Source organism: Thermobia domestica, chromosome 1, assembly GCF_964235325.1.
Source record: "Thermobia domestica chromosome 1, izTheDome1.hap1.1, whole genome shotgun sequence".
Classification (NCBI taxonomy): domain Eukaryota; kingdom Metazoa; phylum Arthropoda; class Insecta; order Zygentoma; family Lepismatidae; genus Thermobia; species Thermobia domestica.
This window is the reverse complement of record NC_137454.1, coordinates 195,121,331-195,148,753: the sequence shown is the minus strand read 5'-3', so window position 1 is coordinate 195,148,753 and position 27,423 is coordinate 195,121,331. Positions and strand designations below refer to the sequence as shown.

Below are 27,423 nucleotides of genomic sequence, written 5' to 3'. Positions count from 1 at the left end.
TACTGTTATTACTACTACTACTTATACTACTTATATTTATGTTGAGAACAGAACCCAACCAACCCCTGCGGGGCTTCTAACCACTTCCTACTACTACTACCACTACTATTATTACTGCTACTACTACTACTACTACTACTGCTATTACTATTACTGCTATTACTACTACTACTTATACTACTTATATTTATGTTGAGAACAGAATCCAACCAACCCCTGCGGGGCTTCTAACCCGTTCCTACTACTACTACTACTATTACTACTACTACTACTGCTACTACTAATACTAATACTATTACTACTGCTACTACTACTATTGCTACTACTACTACTACTACTACTCTACTACTACTACTACTACTCTACTACTACTACTACTACTACTACTACTACTACTACTACTACTACTACTACTTATGTTGAGAACAGAACCCAACCAACCTCTTCGGGGCTTCTAACCCGTTTCTACTAACTACTACCTATACTAAAGCAACTCTACCCTACACTAAGCATTACAGTGCTTAACTTACCTCACACTGTAGGTGGGTATAGTCTACCGACCTCCACAAGGCTATACTCACTGATTTCGCACCCGTCACAAACTGGAATACGTAAGAATCCCGCCTGCCATTTTCGATCTCAATTTACTACGCCTACTCGTCATACTAAATAGTTCTGGAATGTTCTTTCCCCTTTCCTATTTAACACACTCCAGATTAATACACTGATATGCTCGATCAGTGGCCACATTTACATACGACAAGGTCACTCCAAGTACTGAATACAATTACACTTTAAAAATCATCTCATACTTCACAACACGCACTACCATTTAATATTTAAAAATTCAACAAAAACTAATCAATGCATTATAATTTTCTGCATAAAGCAAGGAACTACTTACTAGTTTAAGTGTTCCGCCACACTCCAGAAATACAACTTCCGCTACATACGCGCGCACACACCCACTACAATGTAAACAATCAACATGGCTTCCAGCCGTCAAATTTTATTACGCAAGACCTTTTGTAATTTTTAAATTAAATTTAAAGCTACTTATAGATAATCTGCAATCTTCGTTACCAGTCATATAAAATCGACAACACATCTACATAAAAATAAAGCAGAAAGTGCACTTCTACCTACTCGGGAAGTACTATACTAGGCATGTAAAATATGACCTATTATTCTTACTGATTAATCGTCTTCAGTGACAGTCCTGGTTCGTATTTCTTCTTCTTTAAACTCGTTCTTTCCTATGTAATACATTGTAACACATATTAATCACAAATGTATGTGATTTCTAGATTCTTTAGAATTCTTCATTCACTTTTTTGTATATTTCATAACAATGAATATCTTATTCTTTCTTCAATGAATCATTCTTACTTTCTTTGGCGCTAAAGTTATTGCGTTTATAGCCAATACGGCGATAAACTCATACAAAAAATAAATAAAACAAAGCGTTCCAGCACGCGGCAATTAATATTCTACAATTTCTCTCCTAGTTTTTTCTCCTATTTTATTTATAAGATATTGTTATATTCTTATTTACTATTCAATATTTCCAAAACTTGCTCTTTAATTTTTCGTGCAACCAATTTAGTTCCTTCTTGTTTTCTTAACCGACTACAAAACAAGGAGGTTCATACTTTGACCTGCATGTGTATACACGGCTGTAAACAATTACATTGAGTACCATTAGTTACATTTCGATGCGATTTTCACTAATCGAATAAGTCATTCCCAAATAATGTTTACACTCATAAAATATTTGATAAAAATAATAATAATTATTTTTTCTAAAAATCTAACAAGAAAACCGATTCAAGTGTGACACGAAATTGTGGAGGAGTTTATGTGCAAACGAAGTGTTTTCGTGTACAATTAAACCCGTTAGAGGGAAAAGCCCTCCATCTCAACCGTTCCGGAATAGGTTAGAGGAATAAGAGGAAGGCTGCTGCTCCGATATTTTGCTAAGTTTTGAATACGTAGCAATAGTACAAATAAAATAGACTTTTAAAAATTAAGAATTCCTTCATCCACGAAACTTTAGTAATACGTTGCATTTGAAATAAGGGTTACAAAACCGAAGAGTGCATAAAAATTCTAGGGGAAGAATGTTTTGGAGGGGAAAGGTGAAAATACCGGAGCTCAATTGTTGCCTAAAATAGGCGTGTACGGTGTCTATGTATAGGTTTCTTGGTACGCTGAATCGAATAAAAGCATAATTAGGTCAAATAGGATGAAAAATATAAAAAATGGTTGACATTTGCAACAATACGTGTTTATGTTTCATATTATTTGATTTGTTCTTCTATAGCGCTTTTGCACAGAATATGACATTATAGTTTTGTTCACATAATAACGTCTCTGTTCCTTTGGCAATATAATTAATACATTTTCATATAACTTTTTCTCATTTTCTACGTCCTAAACACATGATATATTAGCAAGTAATATCATACAATTTTGTTTTCCATGTCAATGGCGTTACTCCTCATAGGCCCTTCTTTTTCCGGCCCCGGGTAAAAGCTATGCCACTCACCTCAACAATCAACACAATTTTCATTCGCTCTGGTACATCTTTCTTAACGTTTAAATGCAATTTTCAAACATATTCACTCGCAACATAGCCGAAAATCTACAAAATGTCAGAGCACCAGTTTTCCCCTTACCCCTCTATATCTCCGGAACGGTTGAGATCGAGGGTGTTTTCCTCTAATGGAATTCATTGTTCACAAAAACACTTCGATTGATCATAAACTCATCTACAATTTCGTGTCACACTTGAATCGGTTTCCTCGTAAGAATTACTGCAACACCTAATGGGAAAAATAGCCTAAAATATGCTGCAACCAGAAATTTAACAAAGTAAGATGGGTTGCATAAAAGTAATGTATGAGAATAATATTTTTACCTATCTTTCTCTAAATTATTTAACACTGGTGATGGATGTTTAGGTCACGGGTGTTTACATCCCGGTCTTGCTCAACATTAGGCAGAACAGTACCCACGTTTTCTGTGATTGATCGCCCACTGCGAGTAGCATTTTGAACATCATTTCCAGAACGAAAGCGACTACTTTATTCTGATTTTTTTGTGTCTATCTTTCCTGTTTGAAGTGCCTAAATATTTGTAGCCTATTAATAACAATAAACGTATAGTCATGATGACTCATTGGTAAAGTGCTTACAGATGGTTCCAACCTAGGCTATGTGAGTTTGTGATGGACGACACTGAGAGAGAGAGAGAGAGACGTTCAAATATAGGAATGGAGAGGGATGCATTCATATATACAAGGCTGATATTGGAGAATTAAATGTTCACAGCCTTCCAACCAAGAATATTTCAGTCATGAATCCACTACGTTAACCAATCACCTACGGAGAATGTTATTTGATGAATCATGTTCTTCTCACATATCTCAAAAATTCCAGCACTTTCGAGGCATGAAAACTGATAATATACTCTTAGTTCTACTACAAGTAATTGCTTAATATAAATACTCAAACAGGCGTTTCGGTGTGTCAAAAAAATGTTCAAGGAGCATAGAGGCGACAAAGTTCAGCGTCCGATGTACCGCAAGATTTCATAAGTGAATGTTCTTACCCAATTATCAAGGATTTAGACACGATATATATATTCACAAAGTAACCGCGATTAATAAAAATACGAAATCTGAGCGCAAGATATCAAGAGAGTTAGAATGCTCTAACACCATCGTTGCATTCTATGTAATAATCTTATTTTCACGTTCTTCTCGATCCTCTACAAGCTCTCTTCGCTGGTTTAGTGACTGGCGCATCTGTTTCTGGTGTACGTGGTCGCGTGTGCAATTTCCGATGAGAGAGTACAAAAATGTAATTTAACAATAATTCACTTTTATTAGGCCTATATATTCGTCTCCTTCAGTATATAAGGCATGGGAAGTAGCACTAAAAACGTCCATTGGTTTTCGAATTTCTGGTATCTAAAATATCTTTATGAAGACACATTAAGAATGACGAAAGCTCAGAAGACTTGGTAAACGTTCTTTCCGAACCATCCGTGATCCGGGAATTGCGCATATATTTAGAAAAATGGGAATCAGTAGAGAATACAGACAGTCTTCCGGGTAGACAGCAAAGGGTTGCAGAGCAATAGGCCGCTAAGGTTGTAGCCGGAAAGCAAGAGAGGAGGAGAAAAGAGATGTGAAAGGTCAGGTAAGGAAAGGAGAAGATATACGCGATGCACACATATATGCCAGGCATATGTGTATTTGCACTTCCGCTCCTCACCTTCTCTGGCCATTTCAGGGATTTGCTGATCTGTTTCTTGCTCTTCGCCAGATAACCTCGCTTCTCTCTCCTCACTTTCTCCCTCACTTATCTGAAAAGATATTTTTATGTATGAATGTGTAACCTGTCTCTCTTCCACTCTAACTGTGCAGTTCCTGTTTTCTGGGCCTTTGCCAGCTGCCCATAAATATTTTATATAGAAGAAGTTCGAAAAATATGAAAATTTTAGTTGAACGTTTCACAGTTATGCCTTTTAGGCTGCGCTGAAGCAGATGGATTATTAATAAAAGTGAATGATTGTGAAATTAAAACGTTGTACGTTTCCAGCGACAATCGAACCCGGGACCATACGCACCATAAGCGCACGCACCAGTCACTAGACCATTGGAGAGAGTTTGTAGAGAATCGAGAAGAATGTAGATTTTTCCATATAAGTTACGGTATTACAGACTCGCCTACCACGCATCTTAAACACTTTCTTTCGACATATTGCAACGTCTGTTTGAGTAGTTATAATAAATAACTATTTGTAATAGAAATAAGAGCATATTTCCAGTTTTATACCTCAAAAGTGTGTGAGAATAACATGATTCATCAAATAGCAATCTCTATGGGAGAGGTTAACGATATGGTCTCATGAATAAAATGCTCTTGGTTCGAAACCCGGCTCTGAAAGCTGTGAACTTTTTAATTCTTCGTTTTGCAAATGTTGAGATCTTTCATCAGTTACCTGATGCTCTAAAAAATTCTCCAGCTTAATTCCATAACTGTAGTAGGTGTAGTACTCGCAGGTTCGACTGAGAATCTTTGATTTTTATACTTCACAAAATCACAATCTTCCTCAGAATATGCACGCTCTACAATGATTTGCTTCTTCACTTCCAACCTTATACATGTGAATGTATCCCTTTCTGTTCCTATATTTGAATATCTCTTTTTCCTCTGTTTCTCACTCTCTCTCACTCGAAGTCGTTAATCGGAAACTCACATGGCCTGGGATCAAACCTCTGACTCTTGGAACCAGATGTAAGCGCTCTACCAGTAAGCCACCATAGCTCCCCATAGGTTACGTTTTTTGCTAGTGGGCTAGGAATATTTAGACACTACAAACAGGAAACAGATACAAAAATGAACAAAACGGGAACTAATAAGAACTTTTTAAAGGAAGAATAACTGACTTCAAAACCACACTAAAAAAACAGGAAATAAAAATCTTTTATAAAAATACATGAACCGGCTTCAAAAAAGTACTAAGAGGCCGAAAATAATAATAATAAAGCGCTTTAAAGCACAAAACAATTTATTAATATTATCTATAAAAGTTTTCGAAGTCGTGCCAAGTAAGAAGAAATGTTTAACGTAATTCGATTGTAATTTTATGAGGGATTAATATTAATTATATATACATATATATATATATATATATATATATATATATATATATATATATATATATATATATATATATATATATATATATATATATATATATATAAAGGATAAAGAAGGATACCTTCACAAAGTGATAAGTGGAGACACTGAAGAAATGGAAATTGAAGCTCTTCATTCATACTATCGAGACGACAGTACGTAGTTTGAATAATAAGGTATAGTTTAAAATTATCATTAACTTTTAAACTTTTATTTCTATTTAATTAAAACACTATCCAAAGATAAAATATATATTTTATATCAGACGATAGATCACATGGAGATTACAAAACGGCATACTCTAAGGGTAAATTCTGACGTGTTGTTTCAGAGACAATCGACAAAAGTAAACTTCTGTGGCGTTAGAAAGCATGTCGTTAACTCCTAATAATAACACAGCCATACACACACAAATAAATAAATAAATAAAATAAAATAAAAATTCTGTGCACCGGGCCCCAAGATATGGATACGATGTATTTTGTTACATAGAATTCAAATTTCGAAACCTAGGACGATTGACCATGTCAGTTTTGTTTTATGGGCGATGTTCTCAATATCCAAAATCGCTCAAATTTTTCGCCCATAACAAACAATTGATGCGATCAATCGTCCTGGGGTTTCGAAAGTTGGATTCTGTGTAACAAAATACATTAAATCCATGGTTTGGGTACAAAACCTCGCGGCGACAACCTCGCGGATCAAAACCTCGCCTGGCCAAAACCTCGCCGCCCAAAACCTCGCGGGACAAAATCTCGCCTGGCCAAAACCCCGCCTGGCCAAAACCTCGCCGCCCAAAACGTCGCGGGCCAAAACCTCGCCTGGCCAAAACCTCGCCACCCAAAACCTCGCGGGCCAAAACCTCGTCTTCTAAAACCTCGCGCCCCAAATTATCGTCTTACCCAAAATCTCGCCTGATCAAAATGTAAATATTCCAACAGATGATAAGGATGACGATATAAAAGACGCTGTTTCACAAGAAATATCACGGATATTTGAGCAAGTCCCGCGATACCATATGAAAATTTTATTTCTGTATTAGAGGATTTCAATGTGAAGGTAGGGCGACAGGATGTTTTTAAACTGGTTATAGGGAAAGAAAGTCTGCATAAAGAAAGTAATGACAACTAACGGGGTTAGTTCCGTGAACTTTGGAACATCCAAAAACTTAAAATTTTAACAAAAATCTAATAATATTTATGAAAGTATAAAATAATATATGAGTTTTTACGACGTCCCTTGATTATGTCCTGTAGACTAAAGGAGACGTAGATGACCAGGATGAAGGAAATGATCGAATAAAGAAAGTGGGAGGAAACGGGAATAACCCGAGAAAGCCCACGCACACGATGATTTGTATCTTATTATTATTATTATTATTATTATTATTATTATTATTATTATTATTATTATTATTATTATTATTATTATTATTATTATTATTATTATTATTTGTAATGTGAAATGGCATATTAAGAAACTTATTGGGTAAATTTTAAAGAAAAGTTTAATTCGCGGCTAGGTTTTGGGTGCCGAGGTTTTGGCCACGCGAGGTTTTGGCCCGGCGAGATTTTGTCCCGCGAGGTTTTGGGCAGCGAGGTTTTGGCCACGCGAGGCTTTGGGCGGCGAGGTTTTGGCCACGCGAGGTTTTGGCCCGGCGAGATTTTGTCCCGCGAGATTTTGGGCGGCGATGTTTCGGCCGCGAGATTTTGTCCATATCCCTAAATCCATACTCTGGGATCCTCTGCACAGAACTTTTGTGTGCTTGTGTGTGTGTGTGGATATGTAATTGATAGTTTTGCTGTAACAGATTGTTTATTTATTTATGTGCTGTATATGTAAAAAGAATGTACTGTTAAGGATAAGATCGTCTCTTCCCTTAACAGTTATGGACATTCTACTTGTAATTAGAACAGGATTTGATATTGATGCACTTTTCCCTTCTTTCTTCCTCAGCAGGATCTTTAAATCAAGAAGTGCAGGTCACAATGAACTTGTGTCAAGCCGCCCTTACCTGTTCTCTCATAGTTCTTCTGGTCATCATAGAGTTTACATCTTCAGCAGAAATAATACGGAAAAGAGTAAGTACTGTAACCTAAATATTAACCTATTTACATTTCTAATATCAACTTTTCCGAAATATTTGCTTTCCTTTTTGAATATAAATAGTGTAGCTTTTTTTACGAATTCAATTTGAAAACACTGTGGTTTTGCGTTTACATTATCCTTACCTCAAACCCCTCAAACCAACCTCTCAAACAAACCCCTCAAATTAAGCTTACCTCAAACCAACAATAAAGTTTCTGAACAAATGAACAACAAATTCCCTCAGATGGTAATTAAAAACATTAAAATTCGAAGTACACTAAGCAACTGAGCGAAACCGGAAGCATGGTTCCTTTTTTGTTGAATTACTTGAGTTACGAAGCGATGATTATCTAATGTTTTAGCGCTCTGCTTGTGTAAAGTAGCTTAGTGTAGTTTATCATTCCGATTCAGTTTCAGAAATAATGTGTTGAACAATATGCAAGGGTTGACATAAATCCTGCAATATTACACAACCCAACAGCAGGCGTGTATACGTCGTGATCAATGTAACGTACAAGGTCAAGCTGGCCATAAAGGTAATGTGACAAGTGGACTACTAACACGAAGGTCTCCATTTCGTAAGTATCTTCAGTCAGTTTTTAGTGACAGCGATGATGATTGATTGATTGATTGAGTTTAAATCCCTTTCAGCAACGAGGCTATATGAGACGTGGACCTACTGATTAATGGGAATCCGAACCACATGAGCTCCCACCGGGAATCGAACCCGGGCCTCCCACGCCAAAAACAGCGACGATGAGTGCCTAACAATGTCTGATAGATGAATTCTTACTTGGAAGGACTTGACTTGGGCTTGGGCAGGAACCCAAAATATTGGTCATGCAGAAGGGGAAGGTACAGCGATCAACAGCACAGCTATTTCTTGCTTCCAGAAATTTTGTTCAGGTTGTAAAAATGTCGATCAGCCTAGTAAACAGATTCTGAAGTTCAACGACGCCTCATTGAGGAAAATCCAATCACCATCACACGACAATTGTCAAACCAACTCGGCATATACCAATACAATGTACTTCGCCAACTTCACTACCTCGGGAGAAACAACAGGAGCTGCTGTATTGTGCGTCATGAATTGACCCCAGCTCAGGTGCAGAGAAGAGTGGATGTGTGCTGACAACTGCTTAAAATCCGCGTTATCTGCATTTCCTGAAACTGACTGTCACATCAGACAAAATATTAGTATTTTTTTCTGAAATCTGAAGGACAGTCAGCGACAAAATTTCTTTCCGTTCGGTACAATTTATTTTGTGAATAACGGTGGTATGGCTGGAACGTACAGAAAATTATATTTTTTTCTAATTTACTGAAAAATCTACTAAAATTGTCCTTCCATTCTGAAATTACTTACAAAACTAATTTCATCCAACGGAAAGAACTTTTGTTGCTCACTGTACAAAAGCAGTAGTTGAGGAAGCGCTAGCTTCCACAACCTGTCGTCAAACAGGGCCGTTTCGTGCATAAAGTCAAGTGGAACTAAGTAACTTAGACTTCGTTCCCAATGGTCGTACCATCAATGCCGATTTTTATCCAGAACAGTTGGAGCGGATGTATGCTGCACTATATCAAAAAATATCCTTCATTCTTGAACCGTAAACGTACACTGTTTCAACAGGATAACGCAAAACCACACTCAACTGAAAAACATGGCAAAAACCGCAGGAATTTGATGGCATCGTACCTGTGTTACACCCAACATATATTCCTGACCTTGTCCATTCGGATTACTAAATCTTTTGGTATATGGAGCACTTCCTAAAACTTGCAACGTTTCATCAAGCAACAGGAGATGGAAACAACAATGATTGACTTCTTTGCCACTAAGAACAAGGCGTGGTATCAACGTGGAAGCGAGGAACTTGAGGAAGAAGGCTGGATACAGTCCAACACGAGGCGGTATACTTTGAATAATGACCTTTCGTTGTGCTGTAATAAATACAAGTATATTGTGTACCAGAATAACGCTAGACTTATGACTCACCATTGTATAAAACCATCAAGCATACACTTTTCGAGAAGTTAGAGTGATAAGTTCGATAAGTTTAAATTTAGTCATTCTCTCTACAACTTACGCAATCTATATCGATATCATATATTCGCATTGTTCTAAATAAAACACAATAACACACTGAGCAAGGCTATGTGAAAATACGTAAGAAAACACAATTACATAACAGTTTCAATATAATAACTGTGTCCTCATCAGACTTCCACTCTTGTTTTACATATCAACACATAGCCTTGCTCAGTGTGTTACTGTGTTTTAGTTTAACAAAATGGAAACAAGGCCTGATAGAATAGTTATGTTCTAAATGGCGTTAGAATTTTTTGGTGTGAACGTTTTTCTTTCGGAACAAAAACGTGCTCTGACAGTGTACCCGAAGTGTCAGACATTGCTTCCAATTGAGAATAAAGATAATTTTCGATCACCTTTTACTCCTTTTGGCCCCTTAAAACCCTTTTTCACTTAAACTGCCCCTAATACCTTTTTCACTCCTTTGCTCTTCTTTTAGCTATTGCTACTTTTTAAAATGTTATTCCAAATTGGTTGGATATTGAGTAAGAAAGAATTTTGACAAGATCAAACAGTTTGTTCCTCTAAATTCAAACGACATAGGTGCAACTTCCAACACTAAGCAAGAAGAACTGGTTCTTTATCTAGGGTTACATAGTTGCAAAAATATGACTGCTGTCATTATTATTATTATTATTATTATTATTATTATTATTATTATTATTATTATTATTATTATTATTATTATTATTATTATTATTATTATTATTATTATTTGAAAAGTACCGCTGAGAAAAAGATCAACGGACTTCTATTTTATTTAATTTTGAGCTTAGGGTCCCGTTCAGCAGTGAAGTTGTATGAGACGTGAATCCACAGCTTAGGTGGGATCTAAACCACATAAGTCCCGAAACCGAAACCGGGTCTCCCACACAAAAAACGTGGACGCTAACCGCTTAGCCACCAGAGAGTTCTGAATGAGCTTCTACCTTCCTGAGGTGTCAGTAAATTGCTTCCGAATGAATACAAAGTTCTCCTCACTGTTTCTTGAATGTGGAATGAAGTTTTTGCATCTACAAACACAAATACGTTCATTATATCTCCTAGACTGTTAGGTGCAGGAACTTGAAACCGTGTACAAATCTTGTTCATAAATCTTAAGATGTCAATTGTAGGAAATTTTGCAAAATATAGCTTCCAACGAGGAAAGATGCTTGAACTTTCCTCGTCTTTTATTAACCTCTCGAAACTCTTGGATGTATGAAAGTGTAATTTTGTGCAAACCCTGTCCATGAATCAGAGATAATAAATGAGACTCGTTTTTCCGAAATGCGAGTAGGGGAGGAAGAACATTATCTTCAACTTTTTCAAGCCTTTAATCCGGTCTGCAAAATCATTGGACGTAGGAGACTCAAACTTTAAACAAATATTTTCCATGGACCTAGACTGTGGGTAGGATGAAATTTTGTAAAATATGGCCGTTAAGAGAAATAAGAGGCTTTAATTTTTCTTGCCTTTAATTAGCTCTCTAAAACCGGAGGAAATTGAAAATGTGTACAAATGTTCTTGTTAGACCGTAGACCAGTCATTTTCAACGGGATGCTCTGTAACGTAAGAGTTGGCTTCTGCTATTTTCAGTGAACCATGCGGAGAGAACAAGGAGCAAGTAACAAATGGAACAAAAACGTCGAGAACACAATCGATGCTTTTCGAGATACGTCAATTTGGATAAAAAAAAACTGATACACTTTTAATACATTGCATTCTCCTGCCGCATCGCCTCAGATCCTTTGATCAACCTGTTTCTCCCTGTTTTTTCTCCGATTGTAAAAACTCCGTCTTACTTTATGCATCCGCCACTGGGAATTGACTGCCATCATATGAACTCTACATTATTAACGTTTAACGGGAAAAAGTTATCCAAAAATGAGAGATATACCACTTGATAGAACTCATTGATGTGAACAGAATTACGTGAGCGAGTGTAGTTTTCAAGAAAATAGACGAAAACGAATTTCTTTATAAATCTAAAACATGATCGTGTACGACAACTATGCCACTTTGGTGGCAGATTTAGGCATCTTGCGGCCCTAGGCAATTTATGGTTGGACCCTCGTCCGCTAGGACTTACCTAAAGATGGGTTGCCACGTTAGAAGAACTTGTAGCTGTCATTTAAAAAAATCTTGTACCCTACCATATTTCACCATGTACACATAGTCTTGAAAGGGTCATAAAACATTTTTTTCCATCTTGCAAGGAGTTGAACAGTGTGCAACATTCTGGGACGTCTTGCTTGCTACCTGCTATCGCCCTCCCGCTGACAAAGGAAAAACCAGTTTCGCCGCTTCCGAAACAACAGATTCTTTTGGACAGGGAGGGGAAGTGCGCCAAAATACACGTTTTTAATGAGGAGGTTCACTGTTTGTCCACTAGAGTGCAGTGCTGCATGTGTGGAGACACCTTTCTTGCTTTCAAGAAGTTGTAACATCTAAATGGTAAATAGAAAGATAGGGTTGCAAGGTTCTTTTTATGACATCTACAAGATTCATTTAAGGTGGCAATGTGGCCTAATTGAGCGTGTTCACTTATCCGCAAGGTGTAGTAAACGTTGGGTCAACAGTATAGTAGATGATGACACGCATCGCTTTCTAACCAGTGTTGAGTGTGAATTATGAAGTCGTTTTAACAAAATTTAGTTTTTTTTTATTATTTTAGAATGATAATGAGATGTACCAAACCTAATATAATGTAAACTATTGTAATAATAATACAGGAAAAAATGTTCCAAATGTTGATTTTCTTTTCTTTTGCAGCCCTAGACACTTTGCCATGCTTGCTTAGTCGGAAATCCAACGCTGATATCACTTACTAAACTGTAACTGAAACTAAAATATACCGTCATTAAGCTCCATCTAAATACTTTGAAGACATCCTGTTTCTCCCTGCAGACGGAGAATTTTGGTGTTTTCCAAAATTTGTAGAAATACTCGTTTAATTTCTTTCATATTTTAAAGAAATGTCTGAAAACTATAAAGATATCTATCCTCGTTGTCTGTGTTCTGAAAATTTCAAACGTGGCAGAACCCGGCCGTTCGTCCGGAATATGGTAAACTCTAAGTCCATGTCTCACATATCCTCGGTGCTGAAATGGACGCTAAATCCTAATCCAAAAAAATCAAAAGTAATTCACGAAAATATCCTGGATGATGTTCTGTACACAACCCAGAGCATTTTTGGTTGCGTAAACGAATGAAAATAAGTTACACAGTAAGTAGAGAACCATTTATAATTAATTTTACAGCAAATGATAAATTAGAGTGAAAATTATGTGAAATATTGTACTACTGTCATCGAGTTTATGTAACTGTATAAAATTTCAGAGCTAGTTAGTGTAGCAGCGTGTGAACTTAAAGTTGGAAGAAGTAATTCTAACAATTCTAACAAACACACAAAAGTAACATAAGAGCATTTGGCCAAAAAAAAAAGCATGGAAATTCAACATAACTGAGCGTACGTACAGTACGTTGCAACAATCTAAGAATAAAATTAGGCGAGAGACCAGTGAGGAAACTTCTCCAGCTGAATATCACCACTCCTTTCACTTATGAAGAAATATACGAAGAAAAGCAGGAAATCAAAAAATGTATTTTTCGTCTTCTTCTAAAAGAAGTTAAATTAGTTTCCGCCCGGATATTTTTTATGACGCTAAGAAGAACGTGAATTATTCAGTTAAGAAAAAAGTTTTTTTATGGTGTAGTATTAGAGGTAAGTCTTTGTGACAATGTTGACATTCATAAAATTGTTTTGTTGAGAAAGCATTTTTATGAATGTGTATATTATAGAAAGTGGTTAAACTTAACACCAAACACCGAATGTAAGATTAACATTATACTCTAATGCCTTTAATATAAAATCGTACCCTATAATATTTTCTTCCTTTGCATACAAGTTTCCGATGAATTTAAGTGAAATTGTGGTGTTTCAAAGCACACACAATTCCTAGTGTAAGCGATAAATGCCATCTTAGAGTCGTGTAACTTCGATACTGAAAAGCACTGGCGCAAATCCCGGGGGGGGGGATGAGAGAAACATGACCCGTCCAATCTTGGAACTGAAAAGAACTGTCCCTCCCCCCCAAAAAAAACATCACCACAGTAAGTTTTATGCTCTCATTTTTAAATTAAATCGAGTCTTGGTATAGTTATTATTGAATCATTTATGTATGAAATATGAACAAAATTATAGTAGGCTTTTTCGTAAAACTTAGAAAAAAAGACTCATTTCCCTTTATTCCACCCCAATATGGAATAGGGTAGGCTTAGGTGCAACAACTAGCATGAATAATTTGAGATAATCGGTAAATAGAGAAGGCAAGGAGGACGATCTTTCTTTTAAGAGTAATATGCTATAGAAAGTGAACTAGGACATTACATGTAGAACCAAGCATCAGAATATGTTTCTTTGTGGTGGACAAACACCGTGTGCGTGGGTTTCCTCGGGGTTCTCCCGTTTCCTCCCACTTTCTTCATTCCACCATTTCATTCATTACTCATCATCACCGTCTCCTTTAGCCTAACAGGCATAACCGTGGGACGTAAAACTCAAAGATTTCATTTCATTTCATTTCAGAATATGTTTGAGTAATTTTGGATTTCCTTTTTTATTTTTCCTTTGTTTTTTTAACTTTCAAGCGACGATAGAAGAGAACAAAGTATGGTGATCTTGAAATAAATCGATTTGGAGATTTCAACAGGTTCACATACTTCATGGCTTCTCCAGACAAGAAAACAGATTTTTGGGTGTTTGTTTCCTTATCCACATTTGTAAATTTAACTAGAAACCATACCGTTTAGCATATCTTTTCCATTATTAAACTTAACGTTTTCATAACATTCTTCATTTATTTTTTATTTTTTCCTTACTCCCCAGAGCAAGGAAAGTTTACTGGAGGATGAAAATCAAAATTTGTGAATTTTTTCAAAAATAGTTTAACAATTTTGTTAATATTTCACAAATCAATATTCCATTAACAATTCTATAATATGTTAAGTGTTCATAAGTATTTCCCTTAATGTACTCATAGGAGAGTGCTTCCTGTTACAATCGTAAAATATGGACACCCAGAATTATTATACTCTTAGTTGCTTTGTTCTCTAACCTATTTAAACCAATAAACCAATTTCGTATTTAGATCTGTTTATTCTCTATCTGCTCAAGTACTACAATCACAAATCATTCATTCAATCTTATGCCATAAATTATTAACATTGACTTACTTCGAATCTTTAATCTAACTTCATACATCTGATATCTTCATTATAATCTTGTCTGAAACAATCTATATCTTCATTATCAATGTCCGTACGACGTATGTTGCTCATTAACTTGCATTAATTATACCCAGATGAACCACTCCCTATATTCCTAATGGAAATTCAAATCGTTCCCACAATGCAACAAAAGTGACTCTGTTACACTACCTGCTAGAGTAGTAACTAATTGCATCGTCTGCTACTGGCAGTAACTAAGTGTATCATTGGCTACTTCTATCAAACTCACGCGCTCTGAATGATTTGATTCGTTCTTCCTTTTAGTGGTTCGTAGTACTCAACTTCCTTGAATGGCGGCGCCACAGTCTCAGTTTCAGCGGAAAGAGCAGCTGAAACCTCATACTATATTATCACTTTATGTTAACTTGTTTATATTATCAACATCTTATCATTCTAAGTGCCACAGACTAACTACTAGGTAACCAGTACTTAACACTGCACGTGAAGATATTTGTCTCACATACCGCCAACACTTCCCATGCTTTTCCTCTCAGTTATTCATAAATTCGAAGTTTTTAAAAGTAATTTTCTTGCAAAAATTGATTTTTTTTTTTTACTTTTTAGTATGATTTGTTTTCTTTTTAAGGAAACAAGTTTTTACTTTTTAAATTTTATTTATTTATTTCCCTTTTCGTTTTTCTGTAAACTTCTTTTGAACGTTATGTCTGTGCATTCAACATCATAGTTAATTTGAAGTTATTATAATCTTTATTTGTAAAGCTCTAGATCATTACACTAGATTATAATTAATGATAATATTGATCATTACACTAGATCATTAATTGTTATAATTTATAAATTTAAATCAATGATGGCCAAATGACTGTCCCTGCGAATAACCACATAGTTTCTTTCGAATGTTAGTAGTTCCTTGTCTCAGGAAGGGGGAGGGGGAAAGGAAAACGGAAATAGTGCCAATTGTGTTTCCTATTTTGTCCTACTTCGCAGGGTTAAAAATTGGTTATCACTTATTTATAAGATCATAGTAGCGTCAGTTACCCACTTCGTTGAGTTAAAATAAGAAAAATTAGTAGTATGTTCCGTTGGTCAGTAACTTTTTTCTATTACTGAAGCACTCTCTGGTAATGATAATTTGCACTCAAATTTTATACATATAGGGTGTCTCAAAAGTCCCCTCATATAGGGTAAATGTTGTTATCAGTTACAACAAAATGTAAGAGGGAAAACCGTCTCCAAATATGATGTTTTCAAACTAAAGTGAAGTTTTTAATTCGGACTAGCTGTTCGGGCAGAACACTCTTTACGCGCCCAATGTTAAATGTAAATGCAACGTTGCCATTAATAGAGGTTGGTGGATATTTTTTTGTAAAAGTATGGTAAATGGGGATCATGTTCGAAATAGGGGCTGGCCACGTTAGCGTAAAAGACAGTAACTTTATTCATTTTACATTGTGGGTCCAGGTAAATGGCAATGTTGCATTTTCATTTAACATTGGTTGCATGAAGAGTGGCTAGTCCGATTTAAAAAAAAATCACTTTAGGTTGAAAAGATCATATTTAGAGACGATTTCCCTTCTTACATTTTGTTGTAACTCTAATAATAACACAGGTACTCTATGCCAGAGGACTTTTGAGACACACTGTGTATATATAGCGTCCTCCCCAAAGTTGCGGGGCTGAATTTGGATTTAAACAGCATCGGAATTGTCACTGTTTATCTCAGCGACACCGAAAACTATGGATTCAACACTAATATTGGTCATTTTCTATCATTTTTGTATATCTCCCCATCTCCTAAGCTGCACTGTCAAAGTAAAGTAATAAAAATCATCCCAGGCTAGAACCTCATCAATGTTGAAAATTTGATCGAGATCGGTCGTGTGGTTCAATAGTTATTAAGTCACAGAAACATTTTCACTTTTATTTTTATATATATAGATTATTATATTCATTCACTATTTTCACTCTGTGCAATAAAAATCACAAATGTATGATGTATTTCCTAAAACGGATTGTTCTCACTTTTTCTTTTTAATAGGATAGAAGTTGAGAGTGTCAAATTCGAAACAAAAAAGATTACATTCTCTTCCCCAATCAATTAAACGTATAAAAATTTAACAATTCCTTCATTAATGAAATACAATAAAGCAACTCTTATTTTAATGATACAGCTAAATAATTATTCTACGATTGCAGAGAAAAAGGTTGAAAAGGCATTAGTGTTCTTACTACCTTTATTCTATTTAAATGAATTCAACATTTTCATTTTTAGTGTAGATGTTAAGCCTTCTGGACTAATTGTCAGCTTATAAAAAGGAAGAAGAAAAAGAAAATTGAATGAAATGGAAACAAATTAATTATTAATCTTTCTTATTTGATTAGAGAAGTAAAGTAATGACAAGAAGCAATTAGTTTAAAGTAGGATTATTACATTTAAGAAGTTAACGAACGCTGTAGCAATTAAATAAATCTAGGATATGTATATATAATGGCTACCCAGCAGTTGGATGTCCTGCTTAAATTCATTTGATTGGACTGATAATTATTAATTAACACAAAGCGTTAATATGTTCTTTTAATTATTTTTATTAAATTAAAATATGTGCAGCAATTAGTTGCTTTTGTCGTATAGTACGGTGTTTGGTTAGCAAAACTTTTATTTTTTAAATCTCATTCTCTTGTGAATGAATTTTTAGGGTGCATTTATGTCATTAGCAAATTAAACTTTTTGATATTAACGAGGTAAAAAAAAAACTCCAGAGAAGAGGGCTCTTGTATTTCTCTTCCATAATTATGAATTCATACGCTTTAATGGAAAAACGAAACGTTATCCAATTTTAGACATTTTTGCTCTAATAAACAAATTAATCAGTGAAAAGATATTTTCTTCCAATTGTTTGAATTACCCACCTCCTTTACATTGTATCTTATTGACTGTTTTTGATTATATATTTTGAAACAAAGATACTAATGACGTAATTAGCATATATATATTCTCCTTTTGCCATATTCTTTACAAAAATAATTGAATTGGAAACATGTAAAATTGAAAAATATGTTTTTGACCAATGCATTCACACCAATCGAAACCATACAGAGACTAAATGAACATTTGTAGTTATAATGTAATAAAGTATGTTTATCCAGAACGTGGTCACTTGGCAACTTCGAAGTAATTACATGAGGAGAGAGTAAGTTTAATATCACCAATATTCTCTGCTTCATTCAGCTGTAATTTACCAATACTATCATTGTGACACATTGGCACGACCGCCTATCTTGGAAACCGAGGAACATGTGGTCCCCTGCCCCACCTTGAAAGTTTTCTTCGATTCTCCTGGGTCTGGATATCTTTATTTGTATATCTGACAACGATATACTTATATCTCCTCCTGCTCCCACAGTTTTAAATACAGTATATCTGTACTGCTGGACACTGTCAAAGATTTGTTTCAATTTTACTGAAAAAAGAGCTCCCTCGTGGTTAAGCGGTAGGTGTACGTGCCTTTGGCGTAGGAGAACCAGGTTCGTTTCCCGGTAGGGACCCATGTACTTTCGATCCCATGTTAAGCTCTAGGTCCACATCTCATATGGCCTCGCTATTGAAAGGGACGCTAAACTGAAAATCAAATTAATTTACTAAAAAGCTTACAGCGTATGAAATCTATCTAATTCAATTGGAGAGAAGGGTACCACAAAGAACTGGAACAAACAAAAGATAAAATTTTAATCTGTTCTCGCATACATTCAAGTGGATAGCATATTGCAACATAAAACACACAACCGTAAGAAAGCAGGACAGAAATAAAACCAGAGTGTTAAAAATTACTTTTGGCATTTCATGCTGTTTTCATGTAAGAAGAGACATTTTCTAATTCACGAATATTTCCAGAGAATTATTATATATGTAATCATAATGACCAAGCGCCCAAGCATGGTTCTGGGATATTGAAGGAAAAAGAAACGTGTTACCAGTGGCGTAGCAAGGGTAGACAGGGTAGGCATTGCCTACGTTCGCAGGCCGTTTCATTATATTAGGGGGCACCTCAGGTTTTTAATTAAAAAAAGAAGCAAATTTATAAACGGAACCCCAAGTTTTCGTGGTTTTCATTTCTGAACATGGCAACCATAAAAATCCCTGCTCACTTCATTCGCAGTTTATTACAATTGCGCATCAAAATTATTGGCATTACTGCAAACTCGTTGAAGTTATAGCATTGTAAGACTAAGAAATTAATCCTCCTGTATTAATATGGTATCAGTCCTATATTACATGTACTGAGCTTATTAACTTTAAATAAAATTTCCCTGTGCAAAAGGCTTGAACAACAATGACAAATTCTATGACATAAGATCTGGATTAAAACGAGTTAAAAAGTGTTGCCATGAGGCACAGCACAATTGCTACGTACTGCGCCTACACAGAACCAAGCACAAACATCAAGGATTGGACAAACCGGGCAACTGCTCGGGGCGCCCAAACGAGGACCCCAAAATGAATTTTCGAACATATTTTCTAGTTTCACTATAATAAAATGTAAAATATAGACTAGGACTAAGTGAGGGGTGCCAAAAAGACACTTTGACCGGGTGAAAATTTTGATCATGAATTGGACATCTTTGCTCTGATAAAAGAATTTGCATAAGCAAAAGTAGAAGGAAACACTTCTGATTTTGTATACAATTCATCGATTTAAAAAAAACTGAAAATAGAAAATACTTATGAGTATTTTCACAAGGTTTATTATTTATTTTATAATTTTGTAAAATCGTAACATATTATATAGATAAATTCAGGGTGCGAATTATGAGGGGATGGGGGGATTTCCCTCTCAATCACATTCTGTTCCTTCTTCAAAAAATCAACTGGAGTATTCCCACCAGAATAGAAAAGAAGAAAAAAGTGCCAAATTCGAGCTGCCCCCATCCAGAAACACCGGAGATATGCTCCGCAACAGAACGCACCACGCGACAATATGATATAAGGTAAACGTCGCAAGATACCTGTTTATGTCGGAAACGGAAAGGATGGGCAGCACCAGGATATCAAGATATTTGATATGCTATAACACTGACTTGGCGGCCATCTTGAAAGCCGCCATCTTGGATATAGCGTAAGGTATTGAAATGAGAAGCGGGGTGTATGATATATCAATGTAAGGTAAAATGCAAAAGGAAAATCAATGATGTAACCGCGAAAAACATATGTATGATGGTATGGACGGGACGAAGTGTAGAAAACTCGAGCAAAACAAACGTGTATTCGAAGAGCTGAATAATAGGGCAAGACTCCACGATAAATGGTACACGACAAGTAACTGCAACAGTGTCTGTGCATGGAAGTGCATCCGCCTTGACAGATTATGCCTTCCGAGGATATTGGGATTCCGTTTGGAACAGTGAAAACCACAATTGCAACCCGCGATACGATCACTAGTTTGGAGACTACATAATCTACAAAGGACTACCTCTTATGGAACAGCAATTCGGCACCTCACTCCGGAGTGTAGGACATATCATCTTGGATTGATGATCAAAAGCGCGACCTACCTGTGATTGAAGCCCACTCCTGGACACCGCTTTGTACGTTTCTTGTTCAATTTTCTTGTTGTTTCGTGTGAACAAGAGACATTTCGGCCCACGTTTGTTTAAACAACACTATCTGAAACAAAGTACGTGCGGATGGGAAAGGCCAGCCCTGTTCTAGCTTACATTTCTTTACGAATGTATCTTTTCCTTTGCACGGTTTGCTACACTGTTTCACGACGGTCCCAAACAGTCACAATATCAGAGAAACGCACCAATATCCTCGAAAGGCATAATCTGTCAAGGCGGATGCACTTCCATGCACAGACACTGTTGCAGTTACTTGTCGCGTACCATTTAACGTGGGGTCTTGCCCTATTATTCAGCCCTTCAAATACACGTTTGTTTTGCCCGAGTCTTCTATACTTCGTCCCGTCCATACCATTACACATATGTTTTTCGCGGTTACATCATTGGTTTTCCTTTTGCATTTTACCTTACATTGATATATCATACACCCCGCTTCTCATTTCAATACCTTACGCTATATCCAAGATGGCGGCTTTCAAGATGGCCGCCAAGTCAGTGTTATAGCATATCAACTATCTTGATATCCTGGTGCTGCCCATCCTTTCCGTTTCCAACATAAACTGGTATCTTGCGATGTTTACCTTATATCATATTATCGCGTGGTGCGTTATGTTGCGGAGCATATCTCCGGTGTTTCTGGATGGGGGCAGCTCCAATTTGGCATTTTTTCTTCTTTTTTATTATGTGTTCTCTGGGAGAAGTTTGAGTGGGATCTGTTCGTGCCTTGTTCTGTACATTGCTTGTTAGCGGTTGACCAAGAAGAAGTAAACAAATAGCTTCTTGAACCATACTTGGCGAAGGTTTGACATGTCATATTCATCCTTTACATTTGAATCGATTATCGTCTTGCTTTAATTTGTTATGCTTTATTTTACTTTGTAAGTTTGCATAATATTCATAATATCCAATAAATAAAAAAGTGGACTTAATAGAACTTAAGCGGACTATTTTGCCTGGACATCACCGCCTTTTACAGTTTACGGAAATGAACTTTTGAAATGAATGCACTCAAAATCTGAGATATATATATTCTCTCGTGGCTATATGTTAACGTACATGCTGAGGATGTGTCCGTAATGAGCAGATACGTTAGTGAAGGTGAGTGAGTGCATAAGATTTGTTTCAGCATTTGCTAATATGACTGATTCTACGTGTCATTCATTGTCCGTGTCTGTATAAGCACTTCAATTGAAGCGGGCTTTCTATTAACCCTTCACTTTCCATCTTTCTTTTCGTTCTACAGTTTGCTGTCCACGCCCATAATGTTGTCCGGAAAACTTCAATGTAATGTTTATACTTCGATTGATAACGTAGCACATAGTGAATCAACTCAATTGTAACCTAACACTAAAGTAATTGTAAATGTTGACTTCCTTAGCTCCGTCACAAAATCAATATTTAAAAAAAAAAAAAAAAAAATTGAGAGCGCAGCATTAGCGGGAAGTAGAAGCGTAAGCTTGAAACTTGAATTGAGAATTCTTAACTTTTTGGCCTTCGATTTGACCTTGATGCCAAAAATCGGAACCAGCAACAATCCATTTCTTGTATGATAGGCTAATACGTAGATTTGTTTTTTAAAAAAAGTAAGTCCGGTTTAACTGAATTTTAGTGGTTTTTATAATACTGAAGTAGGTTTTCTTTCGCAAGGCTGTGTAATAACCCAAAGTGGAAGATTTCAATATGAGGGGGAAATTAACATATGCTTGTGATCATTGCTATTGCTCAATTCGAATTATTAAGTAAATAAACCTTAGAGAGAGCTACAAGCACAAGAATGAGTACAACATTTAAACACGTTCAGAAAGGTTAGGTGCAAACAATATATATAGTTATCATAAGTACATCTACTGAATTAATAAATCCATTATTTATTACAGATGTCATATCATGTTTATGTGTGGCGGGGAGGTAAGGCATTATTGTCACATTTTGCATTATTATTACACCTTCAGATTCTACGTCCTGTTGGCCTAATTTAACTCCCCCGCCCCCAATATAAATTATCTAATTCGCACACTGGATAAATTCATTTGAAACTATTTTGGTAATACTAGTTTATACATTCAGAGCCGTAGCTAGATGTTTCGGCGCCCGAGGCGAAGTAGAATTCGGCGCCCCTACACTCACGTTATCAAGCTTTACTTTTTTAAATATACATATGCAAGAAGCAGCTTTTGTAGTTATGATACGCTGAATTTTTATCTAGCTGTTTGGACAAATCATTGCAATAGCCAAAAGTGATCACCATGTATTCTGTCACAAATAAGAGCTGTTTTCAAGACTCTTATTTTGGACTTTATGTTACATTTGACAAAACTACCTTTGGTTGTATACAAACTCACATGGAGAACAGTTATGGAAATTTGCAACTATTTACCACGTTTCATACCATCGATAAGAAATTAAATTTCAATGCATTTTAAAATACGTGATTTTAAAATGATCACCCAAATAGTACTTTAATTTCGATTCTTTTGCAGTAAAAAATCTTTTGTGAAATGTAACGGAAATTCAGAAGGATTCTTCTTTTTAAATTTCTCAATATTGATTGATAGAGATAAAGGTTTTGTTTGGTGTTTTTATTTAAAATTAAAAAAATTGTCTACTACTATCATGAAATTACAGTAATTACTTGATTCTTAATAAATGAAAGTTCTGAATTTAAGGTTACTTATTATTAATAAACATATTAAAAATACGTTTATATTTTGTACGTATGTATATAGATAAAATATTACACAACTAGATACGGATGCACAAAAAAAAAATATCCTGGCGATACAAGTATGGAGAAATTATCCTAATAAATTCCTTCAAATTTTAAGCATTTCATATGTCAATGGAATTTTTAAAAAACACTGGTAGTAATCAGTCTTTTAAAACGACGAAATTGGGTAAAGTCCTGATCCCTTAAGCCCCTACTCTACAAACTGCTTCAAGTTCGAAGATGTTATCATTCCCTTTGTTTGCCTTCATTTTTTAATATACCTCCGCAAATATCAGCTTGCGTGTGTCTCTACCGTCCTCTCATTTTCATACCTTAATTCTCACCGTCGTGATTAATCCGTGGGTAGAAAAGCGGGATTAACTAACTTGACGTGTGAAATACATGGTGGTAAACCACTCCATCTTAAATGTCCTTTAAGTATAATTTACCTGTTAACTGTATATAATCCAGTAAAATTCACCTGGATTAGATAGTGGTTAGGTGAAATGATGATTAGCCTAAACGATTCATGAACATATGTTTCTATATAAGATAAAAATAATTGACGAAAATAATGCTTTCTTTAAAATAATAATTATTCTTTTATCATTCTCACTTTTAGGATGTAGGAGATGTGGACTACCCAGTGATAGACCCCAAAAAGAAAAGACCATTCTGCAATGCTTTTACAGGTAATCAATATTTTCTATTATAATCATAAGAAATAGGGATTAACTTTAAAAATTCTTCAATCACAGTATGTATTGTAGCCTTACATAATAATAGCAACTACAGAAGATGTCTATATTAGAAGCTCAAGCAAAGTACATGCAAAACTACACAGAGAACAATTGTGACTCTAAGAACACGTTTCTCTGTATAAAATAGAATGGAAGCCTTTCATATTATATGTTACACAAGATATTCTAATTTAGTTCCCGAAATATGACTGTAAGAAACACACACTTGCAACTAAACATTGCTGTCTATTAGCATCTTTGAAGTAATACACAAGTTACATGGTGTTGCCATTTGAGTATAAGGTCTGGAACTGTGCTTTCCAATATTCTCTTTCTGGATATTACTTCGTTCTTTTTAATGCAGCCTTCACTGTTTGGTGAAAAAGTCCCATGATCATATTGGCACTCAGTCAGTTTTTCTTTTAAGCCAAAGTTCATACATATTTGTTTACTGGTTTTTATTCTAGACACTCGACAAATGACTTTAATAGCTGAACGTTTACACACATTACGTAAACATATATAATTATACACAAGAGTATGATTCAAAAATTCGTATTTATTTGCTTATACAGATATTATGAATCTACTAAATACAGTCTTGTTTAGAATAGAACACACAATGTGATTCAAACTTGTTTCAATTCATGTTTCAAGGCATATGCGTGTAATATCTGAGACCTCGCTCAACGTTGTACATTACTTTTGTTATTTCCGTAATGTACTTTTGTTATTTCCGTTTGAAAATGAAGTCAGCCAGTTTCAGGATCAGATTCTTGAATTACTCATGTATGCGCACGGGATAGATTAGAGTTTTTGTCTCTTCTTGAACAAATATTGTGAAAGTGCTGTCTTGTATACTTGTTCCTAATGAAAGAGCTTGACTCAATAACTCCGTTTCGTTTCGTCACGTAGGCAATATTAGATGTTATTATGACCAAATCTGCATAATAGTGATACTAGGTGGCTGTTGTGGGAAAGTGAGTGAGGAATGCCTGGAAAGATTCTTTGAATTTGAGTTTTTGTGTTTTGTACCATTATGAAACAAAGAGCTTGTGAATGATAGGACATATTATTAGCATGGACTTCAAACCTTGACAGGGGCTTTAATCCAGTCCAGTTGACGGGTACATAGAACGTAACACAAATTTGACCTCATAGTATAGACCAGGTGGGAATCTTTTTGTTTATTTTAGAGACCGCATTCACAATGTCCATCTTCAAAGAAGTCCTATATGATACTTTTGAATAGATCTATTTTGGAGTTATTTTATGGTTATTAGTTACATCGTTATAGCAATAATTTACATAAAAATGTGCGACGCTATAGCATATTTAAGAAAAGTTTTAAAAATATTATTCGTGATTCCATTCGACTATCAGGACTTCTTGCTCATTTACTTTTTCGTATATTTCATATTTTGTATATAACATAGCACTTTTCACAATAAGCCCAGCTCACACTTTAGGACTCTGAGGGCCTCAGAGTCCCCACCCCTGTCGTATATGATCTTCCCCAACACACTACATCGTTTCCAAAAGAACTGAATTATAGTAATATATCACCGATTCCAGTTGAAAAGTTCTATGTATAAATGTGAGTATTGTACAGATGAAGAATAAAATTATACACCTGTATATGAATCGATATTTGTTAGGACAACGTCAGTTACCATTTTAATTCACGATTATTATTTTACTGCTTTTTTTAAATCTGTATGGATAAGATTATCATTTACTGATAAAACAGTTTTCATATTCGTGAATGTTGTCTTTCAATGTTGATTTCTATAAAATAATAACAGTATCCATACAGACTCCAGAAAGCTTAAAAAATTAAAATCTTTAGAACATTGACTGGCGTTGTTTTAACAAATAGCAAGTCAAATAAAATTCAACAATACTAAGCCAAATGTACAGTATATAGGTAATTCGAAAATGAGGATAATCTAATATAAGGCCTAATGTTTATTAAGGACAAATTTTGATCCCTCATACTTCCTCGAGTTGAAAATAAAAACAAACTTCTTGGTACGCGATTAGATCTAGTAAAGATCTATCCGCATACAAAATTTTGTGGCTGGTAGATGACTCCTTTCTATTAATGAAATCTGTTGACAGACAAACACAAACATAAACGTTATATGATTATGCGTATTATATATATATATATATATATATATATATATATATATATATATATATATATATATATATATATATATATATATAATACTCATAATGAATGTTCTTCCTGAGGTAAAATAGAGCACTGTTGAGATCTCCGGGTGGGGACTACTCTGGAGAGAATCATCATAGAAACAAATAATAGTAACAACTTTCATTTCAGTATAGAAACTTGGAACTTACCAGCTTTACGACGTATGGATAAACTTGAAAATTTAAAAGTGAAAATGAATAATGTAAAATGAACCTAGTGGGTTTGGGTGAAGTGCGATAGTCAGGAAAAGGTGAGATAGTATCGGAAAATTACACAATATTCTATTCGGATGGCGTTAAGGCCGAGAATGTTGTAGTCATAACAATGAGGAACGAAATAGCGAAAGACGCAACCGAACTTGAATGCTGCAGTGGCCGATTGATGTTTGTAAAGGTAAGTGCAAAATCAATGGATATTGTGATGATACAAGTGTATATGCCAACAACCGGACATGATGGCAATGAAGTAGAAATACATGATGATGAGATTAGAGACATATTACGTCAGAAGGGAAGAAGAAAGGTCAACGCTGTAGTAATGGGAGACTTCAACAGCACAGTGGAAGAAGGAGCTGCGAATAATATGGTGGAACCATTTGGATTAGGCAAAAGAAACGTACGGAGCCAAATGCTTATCGACCTCTTTAGGCAACATAATATGGTGGTAAAACAATATGTGGTTTAAGTAAAGAAAATCAAGTTATATACGTGGAAAAGTCCACGAGATAACAAAAGATACCAAATCGATTACATTTTTGTAAGTAACGTTTCAGGAATAGTGTACGAGACGTGAAAGCACTACTGGGAGCAGAGATCGATTCGGGCCACAATCTCCTAGTGGGCAAACCTGATTAAAGTCAATCAAGAAAATGCAAAGAGAAATCGATAATGGAGCTTAGAGAGACTAAGAAGTATGGACAGTGATGCGAAACAAGTTGAAGAAAAACTTTTTGCGATGAGTAACGTGGCAGATAGTGTAGAAAGAAGCTGGGAAAATGTTAAAAATATTTTACTAGACAC

General features: G+C 35.4%; 1 protein-coding gene across 2 annotated transcripts in view; it reads left to right on the top strand.

Moving 5' to 3' along the window:
- CCAP (Crustacean cardioactive peptide) overlaps positions 1–27,423 on the top strand; it is a 305,737-nt gene that overhangs the window by 217,436 nt on the left and 60,878 nt on the right. The window contains exons 2-3 of one of the 2 annotated variants that reach the window (XM_081734545.1): positions 7,671–7,792; positions 24,066–24,135. In XM_081734545.1, the coding sequence (XP_081590671.1) occupies positions 7,671–7,792; positions 24,066–24,135 (192 nt within the window). Of the gene's footprint in view, positions 1–7,667; positions 7,793–24,065; positions 24,136–27,423 lie in introns of both variants that reach the window. The other variant, XM_081734535.1, reaches the window with a different exon arrangement.